Below are 23,109 nucleotides of genomic sequence, written 5' to 3' on the forward strand. Positions count from 1 at the left end.
GTGGACGGTCTCCCCGACCGTTGCAAATCGTGAAGCTCCGCCGAAAACCGCTTTCTGGTGACCTCACCCTCCGTGCCCAGGACTAACTGTACTTCTGTCGACAGCAGGTGTTCCATAGACTTTGCACAAACGTTTATGAACATTCCCCACGGTTTCTTTCTCTGCAGTGAGAAACTGAATGACGGCACATTGCTTGTAACGTACAAGGGATAGACAAAATAATGTGAATACCTATACTTACTTGGGAATGGTTTATTAATAAGGAACTGGATCCCCATTTGTCCGTAATACAGCTGTGATTCTTTTTAGAATACTGGCATATAATGATTGTATAGTCCCCAGTGGAATGTTATGCCACTCTTCGATCAGAATCTCTTCTAACTCTGGAGTCTGCACTCCAATACCACCCACAGGGGTTTGATAATGTTCTAGTCCGGGGACTGAGCTGGCCATGGAAGAAGCTCCACTTCAGTTGCATACTCCTTATACCCCGATTGTGCTGTCCTGGCTGTGTAAAAGGGTGCATTATCGTCATGAAATATGGCGGCATTGTTGGGTACAACATTTGAATCATAGGGTGCACCTGATCACCTAAAATGTTTGCCTAATCGTTGGCTGTAACACGGCCTTCGAGAGTAATGATAGCACCAGCAGAATGCCATGATATAGTTGCCTACACCTTCACACTTGCACCTCCATGCTTAACCGTTGGGAACAAGCAATCAGGATTGTAGACTCCTTTCGGCGTCCTCCAGACGTAAGCCCTGTCCTATGTTGGAGATAACGAAAACACTGACTCGTCAGACCATATGACGTGTTTCCGCTGATCAGCTGTCCAGTATTTATGCTCCTGACAAAATGTTTTACGTTTCTTTGCGTTCATTGTCGTCGCTGATGGTTTCGGTATAGCAGCTCGTCCATGAATATTCGCTTTATGGAGTTCTCGGCAGACAGTGTCAATAAATACAGGGTCTCGAAGATGGATACTGAGTTCTGCAGTCACTTTAGCCGCCGTAGTTTTGTGTTGTTTTGACACAATTCGTGTTAGCGTACAATGATCTCTGATTTGCGCCCACTATTTCGTTTGCACGATGATGTCTTTACATATTTTGTGTGGGCTGTTATCACTGTTGAAACCGCTGCTCTTGAAACATTCACTAACTTGGCTGTCTTGGTTACTAATGCTCCAGCTTATCGGGACCCCACAATGTGCCCTCTTTAGAACTGTTAGGTCTTTCATTACACGACGACTTCGGCCTCTGAATGTAAATACGAGGTGTGCAGTACTTGTAAACAACCTACAATCCGTACTGAAAACGCACAGTTCAACGTGACACGTGCCTTAACTTCGTTGTTGACAGTCAATCACAACCATCCCATTAATACGACTGTTCACATTATTTTACCTATCCCCTGTGCATCACCTACAGACGCCATTTTGAAACTGTCCTGCAGCTACGCTATCTGTCGGAAGTGACGGAAACTTGGCATGCTCGCACAGGGGCCTTCAAATAATACTATGTAACGTTTTGCATTCGTAGCATTGTTTTTAGCTGAGGAAAAAATGCGGTGCATTACTTTCTGGGCAACCCTCTTTTATTGTGTGCCAACATTATGAATTACCTCGAAGAGAACGGTCCACTGACACGCAGTCAACACGAATTTAGAAAACAGTTCTTGTGAAACAACTACTAGCTGTTTACTCGTGTCGGCCGTGTGGCCGAGCGGTTCTAGGCGCTTCAGTCCGGAACCGCGCTGTTATTACGGTCGCAGGTTCGAATCCTGCCTCTGGCATGGCTGTGTTTGATGTCCTTAGGTTAGTTAGATTTAAGTAGTTCTAAGTCTACGGGACTGATGACTCAGATGTTAAATCCCATAGTGCTCAGAGCCATTTTTCTTTACTCGCACGAACTGTTGAGTGCTATCGACAAGGACTTTCATATTGATTCCGTATTTGTAGATTTACGGAAGACTTTACACACCGTAGCTCACAAGCGCCTTGTAAACAAATTGCGTGCTTGGGAATATCGTGTTATGCAACTGGATTCGTGATTTCCTGTCAGAGGCCACAGTTCGTAGTGACTGACGGAGTCACAGAATAAAACAGCAGTGATTTCTGACGTTCTCCAAGGTAGTGTTATAAGTCTTCTGCTGTTCCTTGTCTGTATAAACGATTGAGGAGTCAATCTGGGCAGCCGTCTTAGGTTATTTGCGGATGGTGCTGTCGTTTATCGCCTGGTAAAGTCCTCAGAAGATCAAAACAAATTGCAAAACGATTATAAAAGGTATCTGTATGGTGTGAAAATTGGTAATTGAGCCTGAATAATGAAAAGTTATCCTCATGAGTTCTAAAAGGAATCCGTTAAACTTCGGTTACACGTTAATCAACCAAATCTAATTCAACTAAATATCAAGGAATTACAATTACAAACAACGTAAATTGGAAAAAACAGAAATTTCTGTGGGGAAGGTGAACCAAAGACTGCGTTTTATTGGCACAATACTTAGCGGATGCAACAAATCTAAGACACTGCGTACGCTACGCCTGTCCGTCCTCTTTTAGAATATCGCTGAGGATCTGTGATCCTTACCAGATAGGATTGACGGAGTTCATCCAGAAAGTTAAAAGAAGGGCAGCAAGTTTTGTACTATCGAGGAATAGGGGAGAGAATGTCACGTACATGTTACAAGATTTGGGATGAGCATCACTAAAACAAAGGAGTTTCTCGTTGCGGCGGGATCTTCTCACCTCACGAAATTTGTCACTGATTTTCTCCTCGGAATGCGAAAATATTTTGTTGACGCCTACCTACGTAGGGAGAAACGATCATCATAATAAAATAAGGAAAATCAGAGCTCGCACGGCAAAACTTAGGTGCATTTTTTTTCCGCGCGCTGTTCGAAAGAGGAATAATAGAGAATTATTGCGAAGGTGGTTCGATGAACCCTCTGCCGGGCACTTGAACGTGATTTGCTGAGTATCCATGTAGGTGTAGATGAACAAGTCTGTGATTTACATAATTTGACGAGCCTTTGAGAAAAAATCCTGATGGAGAATTATTAGTGTTCTTTACGTAATGAATACTTGATTCTGCACCAGAGTGTAAGCTATGGTGAAACTTGCTGGAACTTCGTTTTTTAGGGTCCCATACCTGTCAGATCCCTTGGCTAAGTAAAAAAATTAATCTTCTAAGTCACTGCAATTAAAAGATGCGGCCATTCACGCCACGTATTTGGATACTCGCAAACTCACTCATCCATAGCTATAGATCATCTACCTTAAATATGTAATTAAGTTTTCACTGAACCCTCGCAGTGAGAGTCCTACTCGACCTTGTCTGGATTTTTTAACATTTTGGTGGTCACTGACAAATTGACATGTCTATTGCGGAAGCGGTGAAACAATCTCTGATCTGTTGACACAACGTCTAGAAATAAAACAGTGATGTAACGTAAACCATGTGGCAATGAGCAACACTATCATTACTACTGTGTCACGTAGGCATTCGCTCTAACTGTTTTGGGGAACATCGAGGGAAATGTGAATTAGAATAACTGCAGGAAGATTTTAAGTTGGCTTCTCTAGTGCGTCTTTCATTTACCAGCACATACAAACACTGAGGAATTTGGTAAGTATCTCGACGGCGTGCTCTTTACATTGTAAATTATTGGAAAGACTGTTACTTAGCATAAGTTCTGTTGAAGTTAAGGCATGAGTGCTGTTGAGGCACATATGGAACAAGTCAACACCTATCCCACTCCAATGAGCCATGGGACGCCAGATTCGGCCTTCCATTTCATTCGATCTGATCCTAACCTCTTTCAGCTGAGTGAGAGATTCATGATGGTATAAAATACGGTCTCAGAGCTACTCGTAATTTATGTTCAGCTAATATACAGAGAATACCAGGTCTTATTCTGCCAAGGTACCTTACTTACAATGACCAGCGGGATATTGAAACATGTTGAAACATTTTAGTTCAGTACTTGTTCAGCTAATATACAGAGAATACCAGGTCTTATTCTGTCAAAGTACCTTACAATGACCAGCAGGATATTGAAACATTTTAGTTCAGTACTTGATTTCTTAATAGTTAGTCGTAAATTATTTTTAATTGTCCTGAACATGATTGAAATATAAACATAACAATGTTTTGTAGGAGTTTTATAAATTTTGCGTGCTGGGAGAGAGATGTACCCCACATATGTGCGCACCTTTTCAGGAAAAACACCTGACCCTCACAAAAGCGCATATGTGCGAAAGTATAACCAGCTCGACAAAGTCTACGCTGCATATATGTAAGCAATATTGTCAGATTTACAATGTCGTAATTAAAGCACAACAGCATTTTTCACTCCAATTGTTTGTATTACGAAGTTATGTAAAGGTTACGCCAGAGCATTGTAAAGAATGGAGTTTTTAGTAGCTACTTACTTTAATTCTGTTCAGTGAATTAGTTCGCTCCGGACTAGGTGACAGTAATAATTTGTCTCCATAATTAGGAAAGGTTCCCATGCCTGAATTAGAGCAGTATTAATTTTCGCTTGAATTTGTACAGCACTCGTGATATCGTTTGCTCCCGCAGCATTGAAATACGTTCGTCGTCTGTACGTACCTCCTCCCTTTTTTCGCCTCATCATACCCCAAGTCACGTCCCGTTTTTTGGTGCTGTATCAGAAATATAGTACCTACGGCGACGTGTTATGTCGCTCCGCTGCCATGTCAGCGGCCAGGTGCATTATTCACGCGACCCGCTTCTGCCAGCGAGCGCTCGGTGCGAATAACCTGAGCGAAAAAAAGTACTGAGAACAGTGGGTCCAGAGATGGCCACGGGATAGCTTTCGTAGACATATACTCCGGTTTCCTATTGATGCGCCAGCAGAATGGTGTCCTCGCCTTCGCTGCAGCCAGCTATAAGCCGGCAAGGGTGACCGCGTATAAATAAGAAAGACAGAAACGGCTGCAGTAAAGTTTTACTGGCGCGGGGCTGTTAACAGCGGCATCCCAGCACACCCGAATGGTGACCCTGTCGTCCTCCGCACCGACGACATGAAAGGAAGGGGGCTGGCATGTCATTCTTGCCTGAACAGAAGCAGTAAACTTGTCACCTCACACTGATTCACGAGGCATTTTTCAGAACAGTGCAGACTGGCACCCGTTATGGAAGTTTCGCTTTTGTTGTACTTTCGGTCTGGGAGACAGTTCGTGATCTTTGTTTATCCTTTCTGCTGCGTTCAATTCCAAACTTCCCATGTGCCAGTAAAATTTTCCAGCGACATACGGTTGACACACTAATGAATCAAAGAATAATCGTGAGTTTCAGTTAAGATCTAAGTTTTTTTTTAATGCAACCACTCGAAACTGGGTAAAATTTGGTAATATACAGGACATATAATCCCGTCTGAGGCCTGCGATCATTTTTATATTAATAATTGGCAACCAATTCTGTACAATCGCAATAAATTCGTGAGATGTTCAATTGACTCTCTTATTGGAACATGTTACGCGTTTCGGGATTACTCCCATCTTCAGACATCACAAACTTGAACTCCTTCCTAACCAGCCAGGCGTACAGCCTTGACAACTCAGTGTCGAATAACATATGACTGCGACACAAGCAGTCATATGTTATTCGACACCTTCTTTGAGTTGCCAAGGCTGTACGCCTGGCTGGTTAGGAAGGAGTTGAAGTTTGTAATGTCTGAAGATGGGTGTAATCCCGAAACGCTTAACCTGTTCGAATAAGAGTCAACTGAACATCTCATGACTTCATTGCGATTGTACAGCGTTGGTTGCCAATTATTAAAATTTGGTTTCGTATGCGCTTCGTAATATCCGTGACGAATAGCTAACAGTTCGTCACAACGTGTCAGTTTTAACTTCAGTTGACGTGCAGAGTCGTTTACTCCCGTCGTAATTGTGTTCTAATTAGCGATGTTAGTCATACTAGTTCGGCCAAGATTATTAGTTGTATGATCGGACTCTGCATTTCTCCACTTCAGCGAAACATCCGTCAAATAAACATACGATTTAGCATTGTAGCTCAGAACATCGCACCTCTGTAATCGATAAGTGTGTCTAAACAAAACACTCATTCCGACACTGTTACGTACCAGCACAGTTGTGTTACTACTTTCGCACAACACATAAAACGATACATCATAATAAAAGCATAAAAAGTACCATTGATGACGAGGCCCTGTCTTCAGAAAAATCAGTTCGTAATGGGCATTTAAACTGATTACTGCAGTCACAAACGGAATCGGGGATCATAACTGTAACCGAACAATGGGTAGACACACTGACATGAATCTTTTTTACATGTTTGACTTTAAAAAAAAAAGCGCAACAGAGAGGCAATCCTGACATTGCTCTTGATAATGGAAGCAAGATTGAAGAAATATCAAGACACGTTGATAGATTGCCAACCTGAGAAAAGCGTTCGATATTGTAAAAGAGGGCAAGATGTTCGAAATTCTTAGAAAAATAGGGCTAACCTATAGCGAAAGATAAGTAATATACAATCAGTACAAGAAACAAGAGGGAACAATGATTGGAAGGCAAAGAACGAAGTGCTCGGATTATAAAGGGGTAAGACATCGATGCAGTCTTTCATCGAAGAAGCAATGACGGAAATAAAAGGTTCAAGAGCGAGATTAAAATCCCGGGTGACAGGATATCAGTGATAAGATTCGATTGTGACATTGCTGTCCTGAGTGAAACTGAAGAACTACAGGGTCTGTTAAATGAAATGAACAGTCTAATGAGTACAGAATATGGATTGCGAGGAAATCGGAAAAGACAAAAGCAAGAAGAAGTAGCAGAAATGAGAATACCGAGAAATTTAACGTCAAAGTTGATCACAAAGTAGACTATGTTGAGCAGCAGACTAGCACAAGCAAAGAGGACATCCTTTGCCAAGAGAGGTCTACTGGTATAAAACAACAGGCTGGTATCAAACATAGGCCTTAATTTGAGGAAGAAATTTCTGAGGATATACGTTCGGAGCAGAACAGTGTATGGTAGTGAATCATGGGCTGTAGGGAAACCGGAACAGGAAGAATCGAAATATTTATGATGCTACAGAACAATGTTGAAAATTAAACGGACTGATACGGTAAGGAATGAGGTGACTCTCCTAGGAATTGGAAGAAAGGAGCGTATGGAAAATACTGACAAGAACAAAGAACAAGATGATAGTAAATGTGTTAAAACACCAGGGAATAACTTCTGTGGTATTAGAGGGAATTGTACAGGATAAAAACTGTAGAGAAAAATGGGAATATAATAAACAAATAATGGAAAACGTAGGGTGCAAGTGCTACTCCAAGATGAAGATGCTGACACAGGAGATGGATTCCAGGTGGGTCTCATAAGACCAGTCAGAAAATTGAGGGTTCAGGAAAATCTAAATAACTCAGAGTAGCAAGAATTAACAAGTTCAAACACTTCTATCAGTGGCTGGTACAGTGAAACGCTATCATAATTTATCGCCATGGAACTCAGAGGTTTCAACGTTGGCAGAAATAAGCCAACCTAACTTATTTCAGCTGTGCACCCTTCACTGGACCTTAGAGCCAGAAAAACTGGCAAATATAGCAGGTAACTAGATACGAGTGGCTAACGTCAACTTAGAGCCCTCGATCGAAACGTTAACTCGCCGGACACATGCCGAATAGCAAACCCATTATCGACAGGAAAAATCTCCTAGACAAGGCGGATGTTCAGACGCGCGCTTTCCTATCTCCGTTTTCCTAGTCTATTACTGTATTTACTGATAATTTATATCTGTGCTTTCAGAAACGTGTATAACATTCAGTTGAAATGGTAATTTATAATCTAAAATTTATTGCTGCTGAAAATCAGTAAACATCTCGTCTTCAAGCTTTTACGAGATGTGGCAGAGGACATACATACCTACGTGACTACGCTAGAATTCACAGTTAAGTGCTTGCAGAGGGTTCTACGATCCACCTTCATACTATTTCTGTAGCGTTCCACTCTTCAATAGCACGCAGGAAAAAGAAACACTTAATTCTTTCCCTGCGAACTGTGAAGAACAAGCTGCCCTACTTTGATCTTTTCCGATGCCCTACGTCAGTCTAACTGCCGTACAGCAATACTCCAGGAGATGACGCACATGCGTAATGTAGGCAGTCCCTTTAGTAGATTTCTTGCATGTTCTAAGTGTCCTGCCAATAAAACTAGGTCTTTGTATCCCCATCCCAGGACATCACCTATGTGATCGTTTCAGTTTCTAGTAATTGTGATCCCTGAGCGTTCAGCTGAATCGACAGCTTTTAAAATCGTGCTTTTTGTCGTGTAATCGAAATTTAAAAAAAATTTCTTTTGTACTCACTTTTTTGTACACACTTTCCGTTACTGAAAAACTGCCACTTTTCGCACCATGCAAATACCATGTCCAAATCATTTTGCAATGTGCTTTGATCTGATAAGTTAACTAGGCGGTAAACTACAGCATCATCTGCAAACAGTCCAAGAGGGCCTTAAAGATTGTCTCATAAATTATTTATATAGATTAGGAGCAGCAGATGGCCTGAAACACATAATTGGGGAACCCAGATATCAGTTCTGTTTAACTCGATGACTTTGTCAATTACAACGAACTGTGGTCAATTACAACTATCTGTGACATTTCTGACACAGCATCGCGAGAAAACGGTCTCCTTGCCTCTACTCTGGCTTGTGATCAGCTATCGAGACATCGACATAGAAAGGACAGGAAACATCAGTAGTACGCAAGTTTGCCGACGGGTGGTCCGATCGCACTGGTTTAGGTACCTTGTAAAGCAGTGATTTAGAAATGGGAATAAAAATTTGCACTAACAGTAGTGGTGGTCAATGCCACAGAGCGTGATGGTTTGGGTACTAGGTTATTATTCCTCCTCCTCCTCCTCCTCCGGGATGATGACGGCCTCTCATATACAGGTTACTTTAGGAAAGTCATTAACGAATATGAGTGGATAATTTATAGAGACTATGATTGTGAGACGTCAAGTGATGGACCGCAGTATACTGATATGCGGAAATTCGTAGGTACAGAAGTAGTATGCAGTCAAATAAAACATTTTTATGACCGGCGTTCTGAATAGCTTGTAAAAATATCGGAGCAGCTGCTAGAGTACACACCAACCTCTGACATGCAACAGCTGAAGGTGATGTCAGGAGGCTGTGCTTCTGTCCTGCGATACTCCAGACACCAGCAGCGTCCATCTATGCCGTTAGTGACGAATCTTTGCATATGTCGCGGAGCTATGTGATGCGAATAATTTCATTATACATACAAAAGAAATAACACACATCAATAACGTAATTAAAACTGCGTGAAACACTTGTAGCGAAGGTATAAAAAGTCGTCCAGAACGAATGTGCCACTCTGCAGCGGAGTGCGCGCGCCTTTTTGGTACTTCAAGACAGATTAAGACGGTTACACTTTATGTAACGTATCTACTACATAAAGCACCACTAAAGTAACGTTGACTAGTGATTTTACTGGACACAGACGAGAGAGAGATCAGAAAATCTCGGAGGCAAAACACTTCGCACAGAGAAGCGTGGCGTCTTCTAATGTCGACAAATGTAAGGCAATGCACATGGGTATAGGTAAACGTGTTATTGGTTGGACGCAGTGTCGTCAGCAGAACGATAAAATCAATCACACATTAATAAGTTTAATAATTCTATTTGTAAAAATTTTAAACATTTGGCTGTGATCCAACAACCGTACGCTATTTAATTACAAGACGTATATACAGCCTTTTCGGTTGCACAAAATTTTGTCAATTGACCACGGTTTCGGTTGCACTAGGGCAATCTTCATCAGAATAAAAAGTTAAATGGATTACCTAAAAGATGACATGGGTTGAGATAATATACGCTTAATAGGATTACTTTCATAAATTACGTACGAACAGAATTTACTTACATGGAATCACACCATGGTTTAAAACGTCTGAGCAAAAGTGCTCTCGTCAAACAAATGTCGTAGGAATAAAGACTAAAATGTAAAGATATAACATAATTGTCAACCAGATAAAATACTCCATGGAATATGACAACCGCAAGGTCGCTTACCAAGAGAGGCCTAATACAGCTGCCACAGTCAGATTAAACGGCTAACACGACGAGGCAGCCACGAGGAGTACACAGAAACTGATTCGCGCCATCTAGCAGGAAGTAATCGAAATACAGACAACTTAGAGCAAATGGGGCATTGCAAGGACAATTTGAAACATTACTGGTAACAAAACAGGAACCAATGTACGACATAACGTAAATCTTTTTTACAGAAGAAAATACAGTTCAGTTAATACACGGAGAAAACATAAGATTGGAAGGAGAAACGAACATTGAGGAGAGTATTGCTATTCAGACAATTTTAATTAGCGGCCCTATACCTTGAAAAAGTTTTTGTTGTGCAATTACAACTGTTCGTTAAGAATGAGACCATCCTTCAGAGAGAGATGTTGAAAAATTTCGAGCTCTTCTAAGATGTTAAGCTCAAAGCCTTTTTTTCTCTTGAGTGCAAGATCTGGACGTCTTTTAGATCTGTAGGATTATGCCCTGTAATTAAATTATATTTTTCTTGACCACAGTATTTTATTCACTTCACGAGGTCTGTTCAAAAAGTTCCGGAACTTAGTCCAAAAAATTTTTCTACGCTTACTTGTTACTTATTGTGCACGGTCTCCTTCGAAATACTCCCCTCCACAATTGATAAACCGCTTCCAACGCAGTTTCCACTTCCGGAAGCAGTCTTGGTACGCCTCTTGCTGAATTGTGCGAAGCGCCGTCTGCGAATTTTCTTTTATCTCGTTCATCATTGCAAATCTTCGTCCTTTGAACGGGGTTTTTAGCTTTGGAAATAAGTCCGCAGGGTCCATGTCTAGAGAGTACTGAGGATGAGGTTAGTACAGTGATTTTTTTGTGCAATAGTCATGTAGCAATATAGATGAATGTGTGGGTGTGTTATCGTGATGCAAGTCATGATTTGTCAAGCCACATTTCAGGCCGTTTCCTTCTCAATGATCCACATGAAATGTTACATTCTTCTGTAATCAATCGGACAGTCAATTTTCGATTCGCACGCACAATTTCGTTGACGTTCCTGACATGGGCGACGTCGGTAGGTGGTCCTGAACGAGGACCGTTTCTGTCTTTGAGTTCCGTTCAGCCATTCAAACGTGTGAACCATTCGTAACACGGCTTAAGCACTCATCACCGTAGGCTTCGTGCATCATTTGGTGTATCTCTGTAAAGGTTTTCATGAGTTTCACCCAAAATGTAATGCAGACGCGTTGCCCCTCTATCTCGAAATTCGCCAACTGTGCGACACAACGTTCTACACAATACAACGCTGAACAATAACCACCAGACATAAAACAATGAAATTTCTGGCCCACGCGTATGCAGGGATGCCAACCGCATTTCGCTCCAACACACCGTTGGCGCGAAATTACGAATTTTCGGGAATTGTTTGAACGGAAGTCGTATTATCCCCAATGCGTTTCGGCGTTACGCTATTTTTTTAAAGGTTCTGCAAAAATTATCAATGAGCATGTAGTAACAACCAGAAATAGTATGAACACCATGATGCATAATAAAACCTGACACTTATCTAAAATACAAGAAGCTTATGAGTAACAGAAAGCAGAATGAATCTGTGCGATACAGATACACAGTATCTCCTCAACTTACTGTCCTACCAAGTAAATCCAAAATGATGAAACTGCCCTAGGAAATCTTAAGCAAAACAGACCGCCAGATGGCACTTAATGCATGGCGGTTATGACATCACATATCGAACAAAAGTAATTTGCGTTTGTGAACATCGTACAGTTTTGATTAACATTTGTTCTATTATCAATTCAATTCATAATATAAATTAATTACGAATAGAGCGTTTAAAAACTGCAGTATGTACGTTGGCGACAATAGAATCGCTCTGCTGTCGGCTACAAATGCCGGTTCCCTAAATTTACTCAGTTCCTCCAAAAGAACGTCGCCTTCTCCCCAAGATTACCATTTGCATAGCTTCTATGTCATCCTTTAAACCGACCTGTTCGGATCCCAAACGCTCGAGCAGTACTGGTCGCACTCTTGCTCTACATATGGCCGCCTGTACAATGAACCACATTTCCTTAAAATTCTCCCAATAAACCGAAGTCTACCATTCGCCTTCCCTGCTACATGCTCGTTCCACTTCATAACGTTACTCCTAGATATTTAATCGACGTGATTGTCAAGCAGGAAACCACCAATGCTGTATTCCAACATTTAAAGGATGGTTTTTCCTACTCACCTGCATTAACTTAAATTTTTCTACATTTAGAGCTAGATGCCATTCACCACACCAATTAGAAATGAAACTGTTACTTAAGAAGACTTAGAGCCACTCACGTATGTGGGAACCTATTCCATGATCAACTGTCAGCAGTTGGGCACCGTGTCAAAAGCTTTACACAAATCTAGGAGTATGATATCTGCCTGTTGCCCTTCATCAATGCCTCGCAGGTTATAACAAGAGGGGGAGGGGGGAAGGGGAGTTGAGTTTCGCACGAGCGCAGAGGGTGGGATTGCTTGTCATTGGGAGCTCCAACGTTAGGCGGGTGATGGAATCCCATAGGGATATGGCAGCTAAGGACGGGAAGAAAGCCAGTGTGCACTCCGTGTGCATACCGGGGGGTCGTCCAAGATGTGGGAAGGGTCCTTCCGGCTGCCATGAAGGGCACAGGGTGCAGCCAACTGCAGATGGTGGCTCATGTCGGCACTAATGGTATGTGTCGCTATGGATCGGAAGAGATTCTCTCTGGTTTCCTGTGGCTATCTGATTTGTTGATAACTGCCAGTCTTGCTAGCGAGATGAAGGCAGAGCTCACCATCTGCAGCATCGAGACAGAACCGATTGCGGACCTTTGGTACAGAGCCGAGTGGAGGGTCTGAATCAGAGGCTCAGACGGTTCTGCGACCGTGTAGGCAGCAGATTCCTCGACTTGCGCCATAGGGTGGTAGGGTTTCGGGTTCCGCTAAATAGGTCAGGTGTCCACTACACACAGGAGGCGGCTACACGGTTAGCAGGGTCTGTGTGGCGTGGACTGGGTGGTTTTTTAGGTTAGTCTTGGGAAAGATCAAAAATGGCTCCAGTCTCAGAGGACACGGACAAAGAAACGAGAATCCACCAAGCAACAGTCGGTATTGTAGTTGTAAATTGTCGAAGCTGTGTTGGAAAAGTACCAGAGCTTCAAGCGCTGATAGAAAACACTGAAGCTGAAATCGTTATAGGAACAGAAAGCTGGTTAAAGCCGGAGATAAAGTCTGCCGAAATTTTTACAGAGGCGCAAAACGTGTTCAGAAAGGATAGATTAAATAAAGTAGGTGGTGGTGTGTTTGTGTCTGTTGGTAGTAGTGTATTTGTAGTGAAGCTGAAATAGAAATGTTGTCTAAGTTATCTTGTATCTCTGTAGTCACTCAACGACAGCGTCCCGTACACCACAGCGTGCTCAGCCAACAGCCACGGATTCCTGCTACACCGGCCGGTCGGTTAGTTTATGTATACAGAAAACAATGGTCTTCCCGTACTTCCCTGGGGGCACTCCTGACGATACCCTTGTCTCTGATGAACGCTCGCCGTCGTTGACAACATACTGGTTTCTGTTACTTGCGAATTATTATGGGTAGAGGTTATACCCAACAGCCGTATCAAAATAATTGGCTCCTTCTACCGACCCCACGACTCAGATGATATAATATCTGAACGGCTCAAAGAAAACGTGAATCTCATTACAAATAAGTATCCTACTCATGCAGTTATAATTGGAGACTTCTGTTGGCGAAAATACATGTTCAAAGCCGGTGGTAGGCAGAAAACCTCTTCCGAAATTGTGCTAAATTTTTTCTCACTTTGAACAATTAGTTCATGAGCCCACACGAATTGTAAATGGTTGCAAAAACACACTTGACCTTTTAGCCACAAATAATCCTGATCTAATAGAGAGCGTCATGAGGGATACAGGGATTAGTGAACACAAGGTCATTGTAGCAGGGCCCAAAACCATATCAACCAAAACGCAAAATATATCTGTTTATAATAGCAGATAAAAATTCGCTTGATGCCGTCCTAAATGAGTGTCTCCATTCCTTCCAAGCCAATTATGTAAGTGTAGACCAGATACGGCTCAAATTCAGATACAGTATCGACAGCAATAGATAGATTCATACCGCAGAAGTTAATAAGAGACGGGACTGATTCACCATGGTACACAAAACACGTCAGAACTGTTGCAGAAGCAATGAAAAAAGCATGCCAAATTCAGAAGAACGCAAAATCCCCAAGACTGGCTAAGTTTCATGGAAGCTCGAAATTTAGTGCGGACGTCAATGCAAGATGCTTTTAATAGTTTCCACAATGAAATATTGTCTCAAAATATGGTAGAAAACCCAGAGAGATTCTGGTCGTATGTAAATTACACCAGTTGAAAAAAACAGTCTATACCGTCACTGCGCGATAGTGCTGGAAATGGTACCGATGATGTTGCCACTAAAGCGGAGTTACTAAATACAGTTTCCCGTAATTCCTTCACGAAAGCAGAAGTAGTAAATATTCCAGAATTCGAAACCAGAACGGCTGTTAGCATGAGTGACATAAAAGTAGATATCTTAGGTGTTGAGAAACAACTCAAATCACTTAAGAAAGACAAGTCTTCCGGTCCAGATGGTATATCAGTCAGGTTTCTTTCAGAGTATGCAGACATAATAGCGCCTTTCTTAGCAGTCATATACAACCACTCACTTGACGAAAGGTCTGTACCTAAAGACTTGAAAGTTACACAGGTCACATCAATATTCAAGAAAGGAAATAGGAGTAACCCATTGAATTACAGACCCATATCACTGACCTCAATTTGCCGTAGGATTTTGGAGCATATACTGTACCCGAACATTATGAATCACCTTGAAGAAAACGACTTATTGATACATAACCACCGGCCGTTGTGGCCGAGCGGTTCTAGGCGCTACAGTCTGGAACCACGCGACCGCTACGGTCGCAGGTTCGAATCCTGCCTCGAGCATGGATGTGTGTGTTGTCCTTCGGTTAGTTAGGTTTAAGTAGTTCTAAGTTATGGGGGACTGATGACCTCGGCAGTTAGGTCCCATAGTGCTCAGAGCCGTTTGAACCATTTGATACATAACCAACACGGATTCAGAAAATATCGCTCTTGTGCAACCATTCCCATGAAGTAATGAGTGCTGTCGACAAGGGATCTCAGATCGATTCCATTCTTAGATTTCTAGAAGGCTTTTAATATCTTTCCTCACAAGCGACTATTAATCAAATTGTGTGCATATGGAGTATCGTCTTAGTTGTGTGACTGGATTCGTGATTACCTCTCAGAGAGGTCACAGTTCATAGTGAGAGACGGTAAATCATCGAATAGAACAGAAGTGATGTCTGGCGTTCTGCAAGGTAGTGTCATAGGCTCTCTGCTGTTCCTGATTTATATAAATGATACAGGTGATAATCTGAGCAGCCCCCTTAGATTGTTTGCAGATGACACTGTAATTTAAGGTCTAGTAAAATTATCATACGATCAATTCCAATTACAAAATGATCTAGAGAGAATTTCTGTATGGTGCGAAATGTGACAATTAGCACTAAACGAAGAAAAGTGCAAGGTCATTCACATGGGTACTAAAAGAAATCTGATAAATTTTGGGTATGCAATAAATCGCACAAATCTAATGGCTGTCAATTCGACTAAATACCTAGGAATTATAATTATGAGCAACTTAAATTGGAAAGACCACATCGATAATATTGTGGGGAAGACAAAACAGAGACTGCACTTTGTTGGCAGAACACTTAGAAGATGCGACAAACCCACTAAAGAGAGAGCCTACATTACGCTTGTCCATCCACTGCTGGAATATTGCTGCATGATATGGGATCCTTACCAGGTAGGATTGACGGAGGACATCGAGAAGGGCAGCTCGTTTCGTGTTATCGCGCAATAGGGGTGAGAGTGTCACTGATGTGATACGCGAGTTGGGGTGGCAGTCACTGAAACAAAGGCAGTTTTCTTTGCGGCGAGATCTATTTACGAAATTTGAATCGCCAACTTTCTCTTCCGAATGCTTCAATATTTCAACTTTCTCTTCCGAATGCTTCAATATTTTGTTGACACCCACCTAGAGAAATGATGATCATAATAAAATAAGAGAAATCAGCTCGAACGGAAAGATTTAGGTGTTCCTTTTTCCCACGCGCCCTCTGCCAGGGACTTAAATGTGAATTGCAGAGTAACCATGTAGATGTAGATGTAAATGTTTATAAAACCGTGCTGATTTGTGGACAGAAGCTCTTTCGTGCCAAGGAAGTTTACTGTATCCGAAGTGAGAATATGTTCAAGAACTGTGCTGCAAACCGATGGTAAGTCTTACTGGAAGTTGACTGCTGTGATCTTAGTGCGAACTTCTACGAAGCTTCAGTTTTGTGTGGATGATGAGCGTGCGTACTGTGGCGTGGTTGCAGTGGAGGGACCAGATGAAACCTGATTCCGTCATATAGCCTACATATGTTAAATGATGGGAGACAACTGTGTGTCAGGACCCGTACTCGAACCTGGTCTTGTGCTTTTCGCCGTTAGGCTACCGAAGACGACTTCTGCCACAAATTTTCAGTCGTCATTCCGATTGCATAGCATCGCGGTTATCTACATCTTCATCCACACGTTGCAAACCAATGTGGAGTGCATGGCAGAAGGTGCTTGGCATGTTACAAAATGTTAGAATTTCTTCCCGTTCCAAGTGCGTATGTAGCGTGGGAAGAATGACTGTTTAAATGCCTCAGTGCGTGCTGTAATGAGTCTAATTTCGTCTCCACGATCCCTACGGTAGCGATACATGGGTGCTGTAGTCGTAGGGCATTACTTTCCTTCTTTTTGTGAAGCATACAATTTTACTTTTCTAAACTTTCAAAAAACATTGCTAATAGTTTTCATCACTTTTAAATCTTACCAAGGTCTGTGCAGCTTCTTTATTCACATATATGTATTAAAACACAGTGTACTGCTATGGATTAGCACTGTGCTGGCTGTCGAGCTTAACATCCCTATTCAGCGGATGGATCACCATTAACAGTTTTATATGCCCTCATTCAATGAGACACCACAGATAGGTTCAGAATTTAAACCAGAACATTGACGGGAAATGTCAGTGTATGTTCTCTCTCTCTGTGATGGAAATCTGTTCCACCACCAAAATTGGAATAGAGTATCTGGAAGTTGTGTGCCACCACAAGAGTGAGTTAAATACCCGAATATGAGACTGAAGTTAAGTTGCACTGGTTTCGATCTTCACTCTAACCATAAGGCCCAATTATAGCTTGTTGAGTGAACCAGATCTTGTATCTGAAGAAGCTACAGATCTGCCAAATTCCAGCAGACACATACCTAAACACAAGGTTAGTTAAAACCAGCCAGAGGCTACCTCCACACATGCTCAACTGTTCCGCATATACTTCTGTAATCGTACTCTGCAAACCGCTGTAAAATTCATGGTGAAGGATATCTGCCATTGTACATCATATTAGAGTTTTATTTCCATTCCATTTTCTTATGGAGCTGTAATTAGTATAATTTTGTCTTTGCCATGATTCCTAAATTTCCTCAAGTCATACTGATGAGTGAAAGTTTGTAAGTAGGTTTTTATGAGACACATGCAGTATATATTCAAGTGTCTGCCAGTTAGTTTCTCAGCATTTCCTTGATGCATTCTCGTGAGTACAACCAGCCTGTGACAATGTGTTCCCATTTTCACTCGTATATACATTCTCAATCCCCTCTTTGTCCTGTTTGGTATTTGTAGTTTGGTAATACAACGTGCAGCACACAATTACATCCAATGCTGTTGCTTAGCTTTTTGGCTTTTAGGACTAAGGTGAGACTTCAGTATGGGTCGTTGTGGCACCTTGAGCTTTGAGCATGCACTGGCAGAAAGTCAGTGTTTGAATTCCAGGAACGTATGTGGTCATATCCTCTCGAAATATAATGTGAAAATAGGTTCACAACATTTCTGAAATCTGCCTCCTTGCGCCGTTGAATGTTTCAGATGCCAGCAGGGAACACTTGGTTGCAATATTGCTCCGAGTATTGGCAGCAGTAGTTCATATGCATTCGTCCCCTTTCAGTTTGATTGCAAGCAGATTCAGTAGCCGACAATGTGACCACAGAGTACTTAGTTTACATTTACCATGTATATGCAGGAGTTTAAATGCATCTTGTGTGGATTTTTACTGTGTTTTATTCTGCTCTTACATTTAATGTAGCAAATATGTGATGTAGTCTTCACTCTATACTCAAATCCGTGATTGCCCATTGCAGGGTGATTCGCCTTTTGGCAAGTCAGAGGCGTACATTAAACTGGAACAGCTGGGAGAGGGATCATATGCGACTGTCTTCAAAGGTTACAGCAAGTAAGTTGTGAGAATATCTTTTTGTTATACTTTGTCACTGTATAATTTCTTACTACTTTACAATTTTATTCTTTTTCCACAGTATATTAACACTTAATTCTAAGTAGTAATAAAATCATATTTTGTCACTATGATACTGATGTGTAACTATGTATAAATCCCAACATCAATTTGGTCAGTACTGTTGTTCATAAAGATTTCTTTGTGTTTTTTCATTTTACAGCCTGACGAACCAAGTTGTGGCCTTAAAGGAGATCAGATTACAAGAGCAGGAAGGTGCCCCTTTTACAGCCATACGAGAGGCATCTCTGCTTAAGGAGTTGAAGCACTGCAACATAGTAACATTGCACGATATTGTGCACACGCGGGAGACACTTACATTTGTTTTTGAATATGTGGTAAGTGGCATAACTGTTTATTTTCCATCCTCAGAGTGGCACTTTGCTAAGACAGATACTGGTGAAGGGAAACACGAACTCTGGTTGTTCTCAAGTATTCCTCTATCTTTATAATAAATGAGCAAGGAAAGGTGACTGCCTATATTCGATTGATGTGTATATTTTCACACACACGCTAGTTAGTCACGAATGGTTGCCTTTCCTATGGTTTGTTAATTGTTTCCATCCTTGAGTTATTGTTATTGTACTATTTATATTCAGTAATGGAATGGCTGCGGTTTCACCTGGATTATACACCTTCAGCTACCATCTTCAGAATCATATTTAACTGTATTGTGTTTGTGTTGGTACCATAATGTAATTGAGTTTTTGCAACAAAAGTAACAGCGTAGTTTCTAAATGCACAAAAATCATTTTAGTTGTTGTTCATTCTACTAATATTCCTGAAATTTGCAAATTAAATGGATGTTTTCCGTCACAGCACACCGACCTCTCTCAGTATATGGAGAAGCATAGCGGTGGGCTGGAACCACGCAATGTGCGACTGTTTCTTTTCCAACTACTTCGTGGTCTGGCTTACTGCCATCGCCGTCGTGTCCTGCACCGCGATGTCAAACCTCAAAATCTACTCATCAGTGAGATAGGAGAGCTCAAATTAGCCGACTTTGGTATGAAAATGTTTACTGTCTTATTTCTAGTGTAATATTTAAGTATTCTATCGTTATAAAACTACTAAAGAATCCAAGAAACTGCATTATAAGTTCTAAGAAGTTGAACTTTTTTGATAAAAACACTGACATAAAGTCAGAAGCAAAACGTGGAAATACCATAAAAGATGATAGCAAGACTTGTGAACTTCTGAAATTTATATTCCGCATTAAACTCTCCCAATTCTCCATTTTCTGCAGAAATTGTAGATGTAGTAATAAGCTCTTGGGAAACTGTAACTAAATTAAATTTGTTGTATAAAATTAGTGTCCCCATGCCTGTCTCATTCCCTGTTCACTCCTGTCTTCAAAATACAACATAATATATTGCCCTTTCTGGCAACTTTCAATTACAAGAAACCATGTCAGCAATGTGCATCTTATGATTATAAAACAGGAAATATCATTTTTAATGTTTAGAACATGCTAGTAAAATGAATGTAACTAACTATGAAGACTCTGCAGTCTTTTCATTGTGCCTGTCTGGAACTGTGGCACTTCTATGTAGTAAGTAGCAATTTGTCCTTCTAATATTGTTGTTACCTAAATGTCAGGTAAATGTCAGTACAGGAATAACTGATGATACACATTAGAACGAGCAAGGACCAAAATTATTTGTCAGTGACTACATTATTGTAACCAAAAATGTTTTGTGATTGACTGGGTTACAGTCACAAGTAGAACAGCCATGGGTCTATCCCATCCTGTGACTTTCCATTGTTCAATAATTTCGGTTATTTCACTGCTTTTAATACTTCCGAAGAAAAATAATTTAAGATATCATTCCTATGAAACTGTATTTATGTAGTTGGTAATTATGATATGAATGGCAGGACGATACTAATTTGTTGTTTGTAAGAATGCTTTGAAACTGAAATTATAATTGGGTACAAGAGTTTGAAATGAATTATGCAAACATTATCGTTATATTCTGTCCCCTGCATCGTATTCCTGTACCATAAAAAAATTTTAAAAATTATAGTTGTTACATTACATGGTGACAACTTCACATGCTTTCTTGTTGGGTGAGGCAGAGTGTTCTGTCATCACTGACTGCACTGTTTAATATCAGAAATTCTTTGCCAGTAACAGTTCTATTTGGTGAACCTTCTATTTCCATATTGTAAGTAACTAAATAAATATATAAATAAATAAGAGAGAATCAGATAAAGAATGGATTTAGTTTTTCTCAGAAATTGTGGGACCCACTGAGCACAGACCTTATGTTACCGTAACTGTTTAGTCATGATCATCTGGAGAACATATGGACAGAAATAAGCAGAAAGTTGTCACATTGAGATCTCATTAAATGCTGGTTCACACAAAATTTTTTGTCATATTTGTCACTGACAACACACAGACGGCTGCATCTGTTATCATCATAAAATTTGCCTTTCACTCTTAAACGCGATCATTGATGCACAGCACCTTCACTTGTTACCTTTGACCCACATACAGCCCAAATTCTGTGATGAAAGCCAAAAGATTTGAGATTTTTTTTCCACTTAAAGCTGCATTACATGGAGTGAATTTCAGGGTTTGAGGTTTTCAGGTACAGTGTTTATTTTTTATGGTTACTGTAGGTAAATGAGAAGAAATGTATCTTTCTCACTATTGCACTCTAAAAACACTGACCTAGTGAACGAGTCGATGCAACAGCTGTCCCATTCCTTCCGCTGTTTCTCACATTACATGAAAATCCATGTTATTTTCTGGATAGTCCTTGTCCTACGGGCAGTGGCACCCACTTTCCCATTCCCCATACGAGGTGACCGCACATCACGAGCAATTGGCAAGTGTGGTTATTTTAGTGCTTCAGCTCTTTGAGTGTGACTGTAGGTACAAAACTAAATGTCACCAATAGTAACAAAATTTAATTTCAGTAGAAAATCATGACAGAAATTTGCAAAAAAACGTGTGGCAATTTGAAATATAAAGTTTAGAGATCTAATACTAATTTTTACACTTGCTTTTTTCTTGGCTGTGGGTGTGAATAACAATCTTTAGTTGTTCCAAAGTAGCTACAGAAACACCTTCAGACAAAGGAAGAAAAGTCAGTCAGTGATAACTACCAGTAGCCTCCACTTCCCATACCAGAATCTCTTCTGGTACATTCTATAATTTCCAGTTGTTTACTGTGTTAGTTTTTATCAAATATATTCATATGTATAACAAAAACATTTCTGTTACAGGCCTTGCCCGTGCAAAATCTGTGCCCTCACACACCTACTCCCACGAAGTAGTCACTCTGTGGTATCGCCCACCAGATGTGTTGCTTGGCAGTACAGAGTATTCCACCTCATTAGATATGTGGGGTGTTGGATGTATATTTGTCGAAATGATCACAGGTGTACCTACATTCCCGGGAGTTAGGGATACGTATGACCAGCTGGATAAAATTTTCAAGGTCAGTGTCTAATCTTCTTTTTATGGTAAATATATTTTTTTCCTACAAATGTTGTTCTTCAAGAACTGTACCTTGTAAGTATACCACAGTAAAGATACAGATCAAATGAGTAGTGAAGCAGCCACTGAAGTAAAAAAAGTTATGCTCAGTGCCATTTCCTGCCATTGGGTATTCAGTAAAACTCTTCATTGCAGTTAGATTGCCACCATTCATCTGAGTGATGATACCCTTGTAAAGGGCTGTGCAAGGGTACAACAATGTTTATATGACATGCCCACTTCTGCACAAGGCACTGCCTGTGATGGATATTACATGCCTGTGACACAACTAGAATAGGATGTGCTAGGTAAGTGTATGGAGGCAGGTCTTACATCTAGCATGCCCTTGTGGGATACCCCATAAGCTCAAAAAGTTTTGAAACTGGAGTAATAAAAAATTCGCACAACCATGAGAAACTGTCAGAAAAGTCCTCCATTGGGATGTTATAGAACTCACTTATCACTTTGGTTTGAATGTTGGTTACATCAACAAAGCATTGACCCTTCATGTGAATTTCTGCACTTCATAATTTTGTGGTAGGTTCATATGACAACGCTAAGTCTCGTCTCCCATGATGATTTTCAACAGAAAAGTAACACAGCCTCTAGCGGGCAATGTCTGGGGCATAGCGGCTTGTGGGATTCCAATGGAGATATCTCAACTCAGATCTGCTCCTGACAGGATGTGTGTACCATCAGGTAGTACTGATACCTACCCAACAAAGAGAGATTGGAAGGTCAGTCCACCCAAGTAGTAGTCTCAGAATTACAGAAACAGGGCACGAGACTGCTGTAACATTTTCATTGTTATTGAGAGAACAGAGGGAACATCAGGAAAGGTCTCCCCTTTCTATATTTTAAAGCATTCTTGGATATTGGTGGGTCCTTAAGCATTCTTGGATATTGGTGGGTCCTTAAGCATTCTTGGATATTGGTGGGTCCTTAAGCATTCTTGGATATTGGTGGGTCCTTAAGCATTCTTGGATATTGGTGGGTCCTTAAGCATTCTTGGATATTGGTGGGTCCTTAAGCATTCTTGGATATTGGTGGGTCCTTGAGCATTCTTGG

At 41.0% G+C, this 23,109-nt stretch overlaps 1 protein-coding gene across 2 annotated transcripts in view; it reads left to right on the forward strand.

Moving 5' to 3' along the window:
- LOC126175262 (cyclin-dependent kinase 14) overlaps window positions 1-23,109 on the forward strand; it is a 174,577-nt gene that overhangs the window by 124,044 nt on the left and 27,424 nt on the right. For both annotated transcript variants that reach the window (XM_049921904.1, XM_049921903.1), the window contains 4 exons: window positions 18,400-18,491; window positions 18,715-18,889; window positions 19,371-19,557; window positions 21,789-22,003. In XM_049921904.1, coding sequence (XP_049777861.1) covers window positions 18,400-18,491; window positions 18,715-18,889; window positions 19,371-19,557; window positions 21,789-22,003 — 669 coding nt within the window. The remainder of the gene's footprint in view (window positions 1-18,399; window positions 18,492-18,714; window positions 18,890-19,370; window positions 19,558-21,788; window positions 22,004-23,109) is intronic.

The sequence above is a fragment of the Schistocerca cancellata genome, chromosome 3 (genome assembly GCF_023864275.1).
Source record: "Schistocerca cancellata isolate TAMUIC-IGC-003103 chromosome 3, iqSchCanc2.1, whole genome shotgun sequence".
NCBI lineage: Eukaryota > Metazoa > Arthropoda > Insecta > Orthoptera > Acrididae > Schistocerca > Schistocerca cancellata.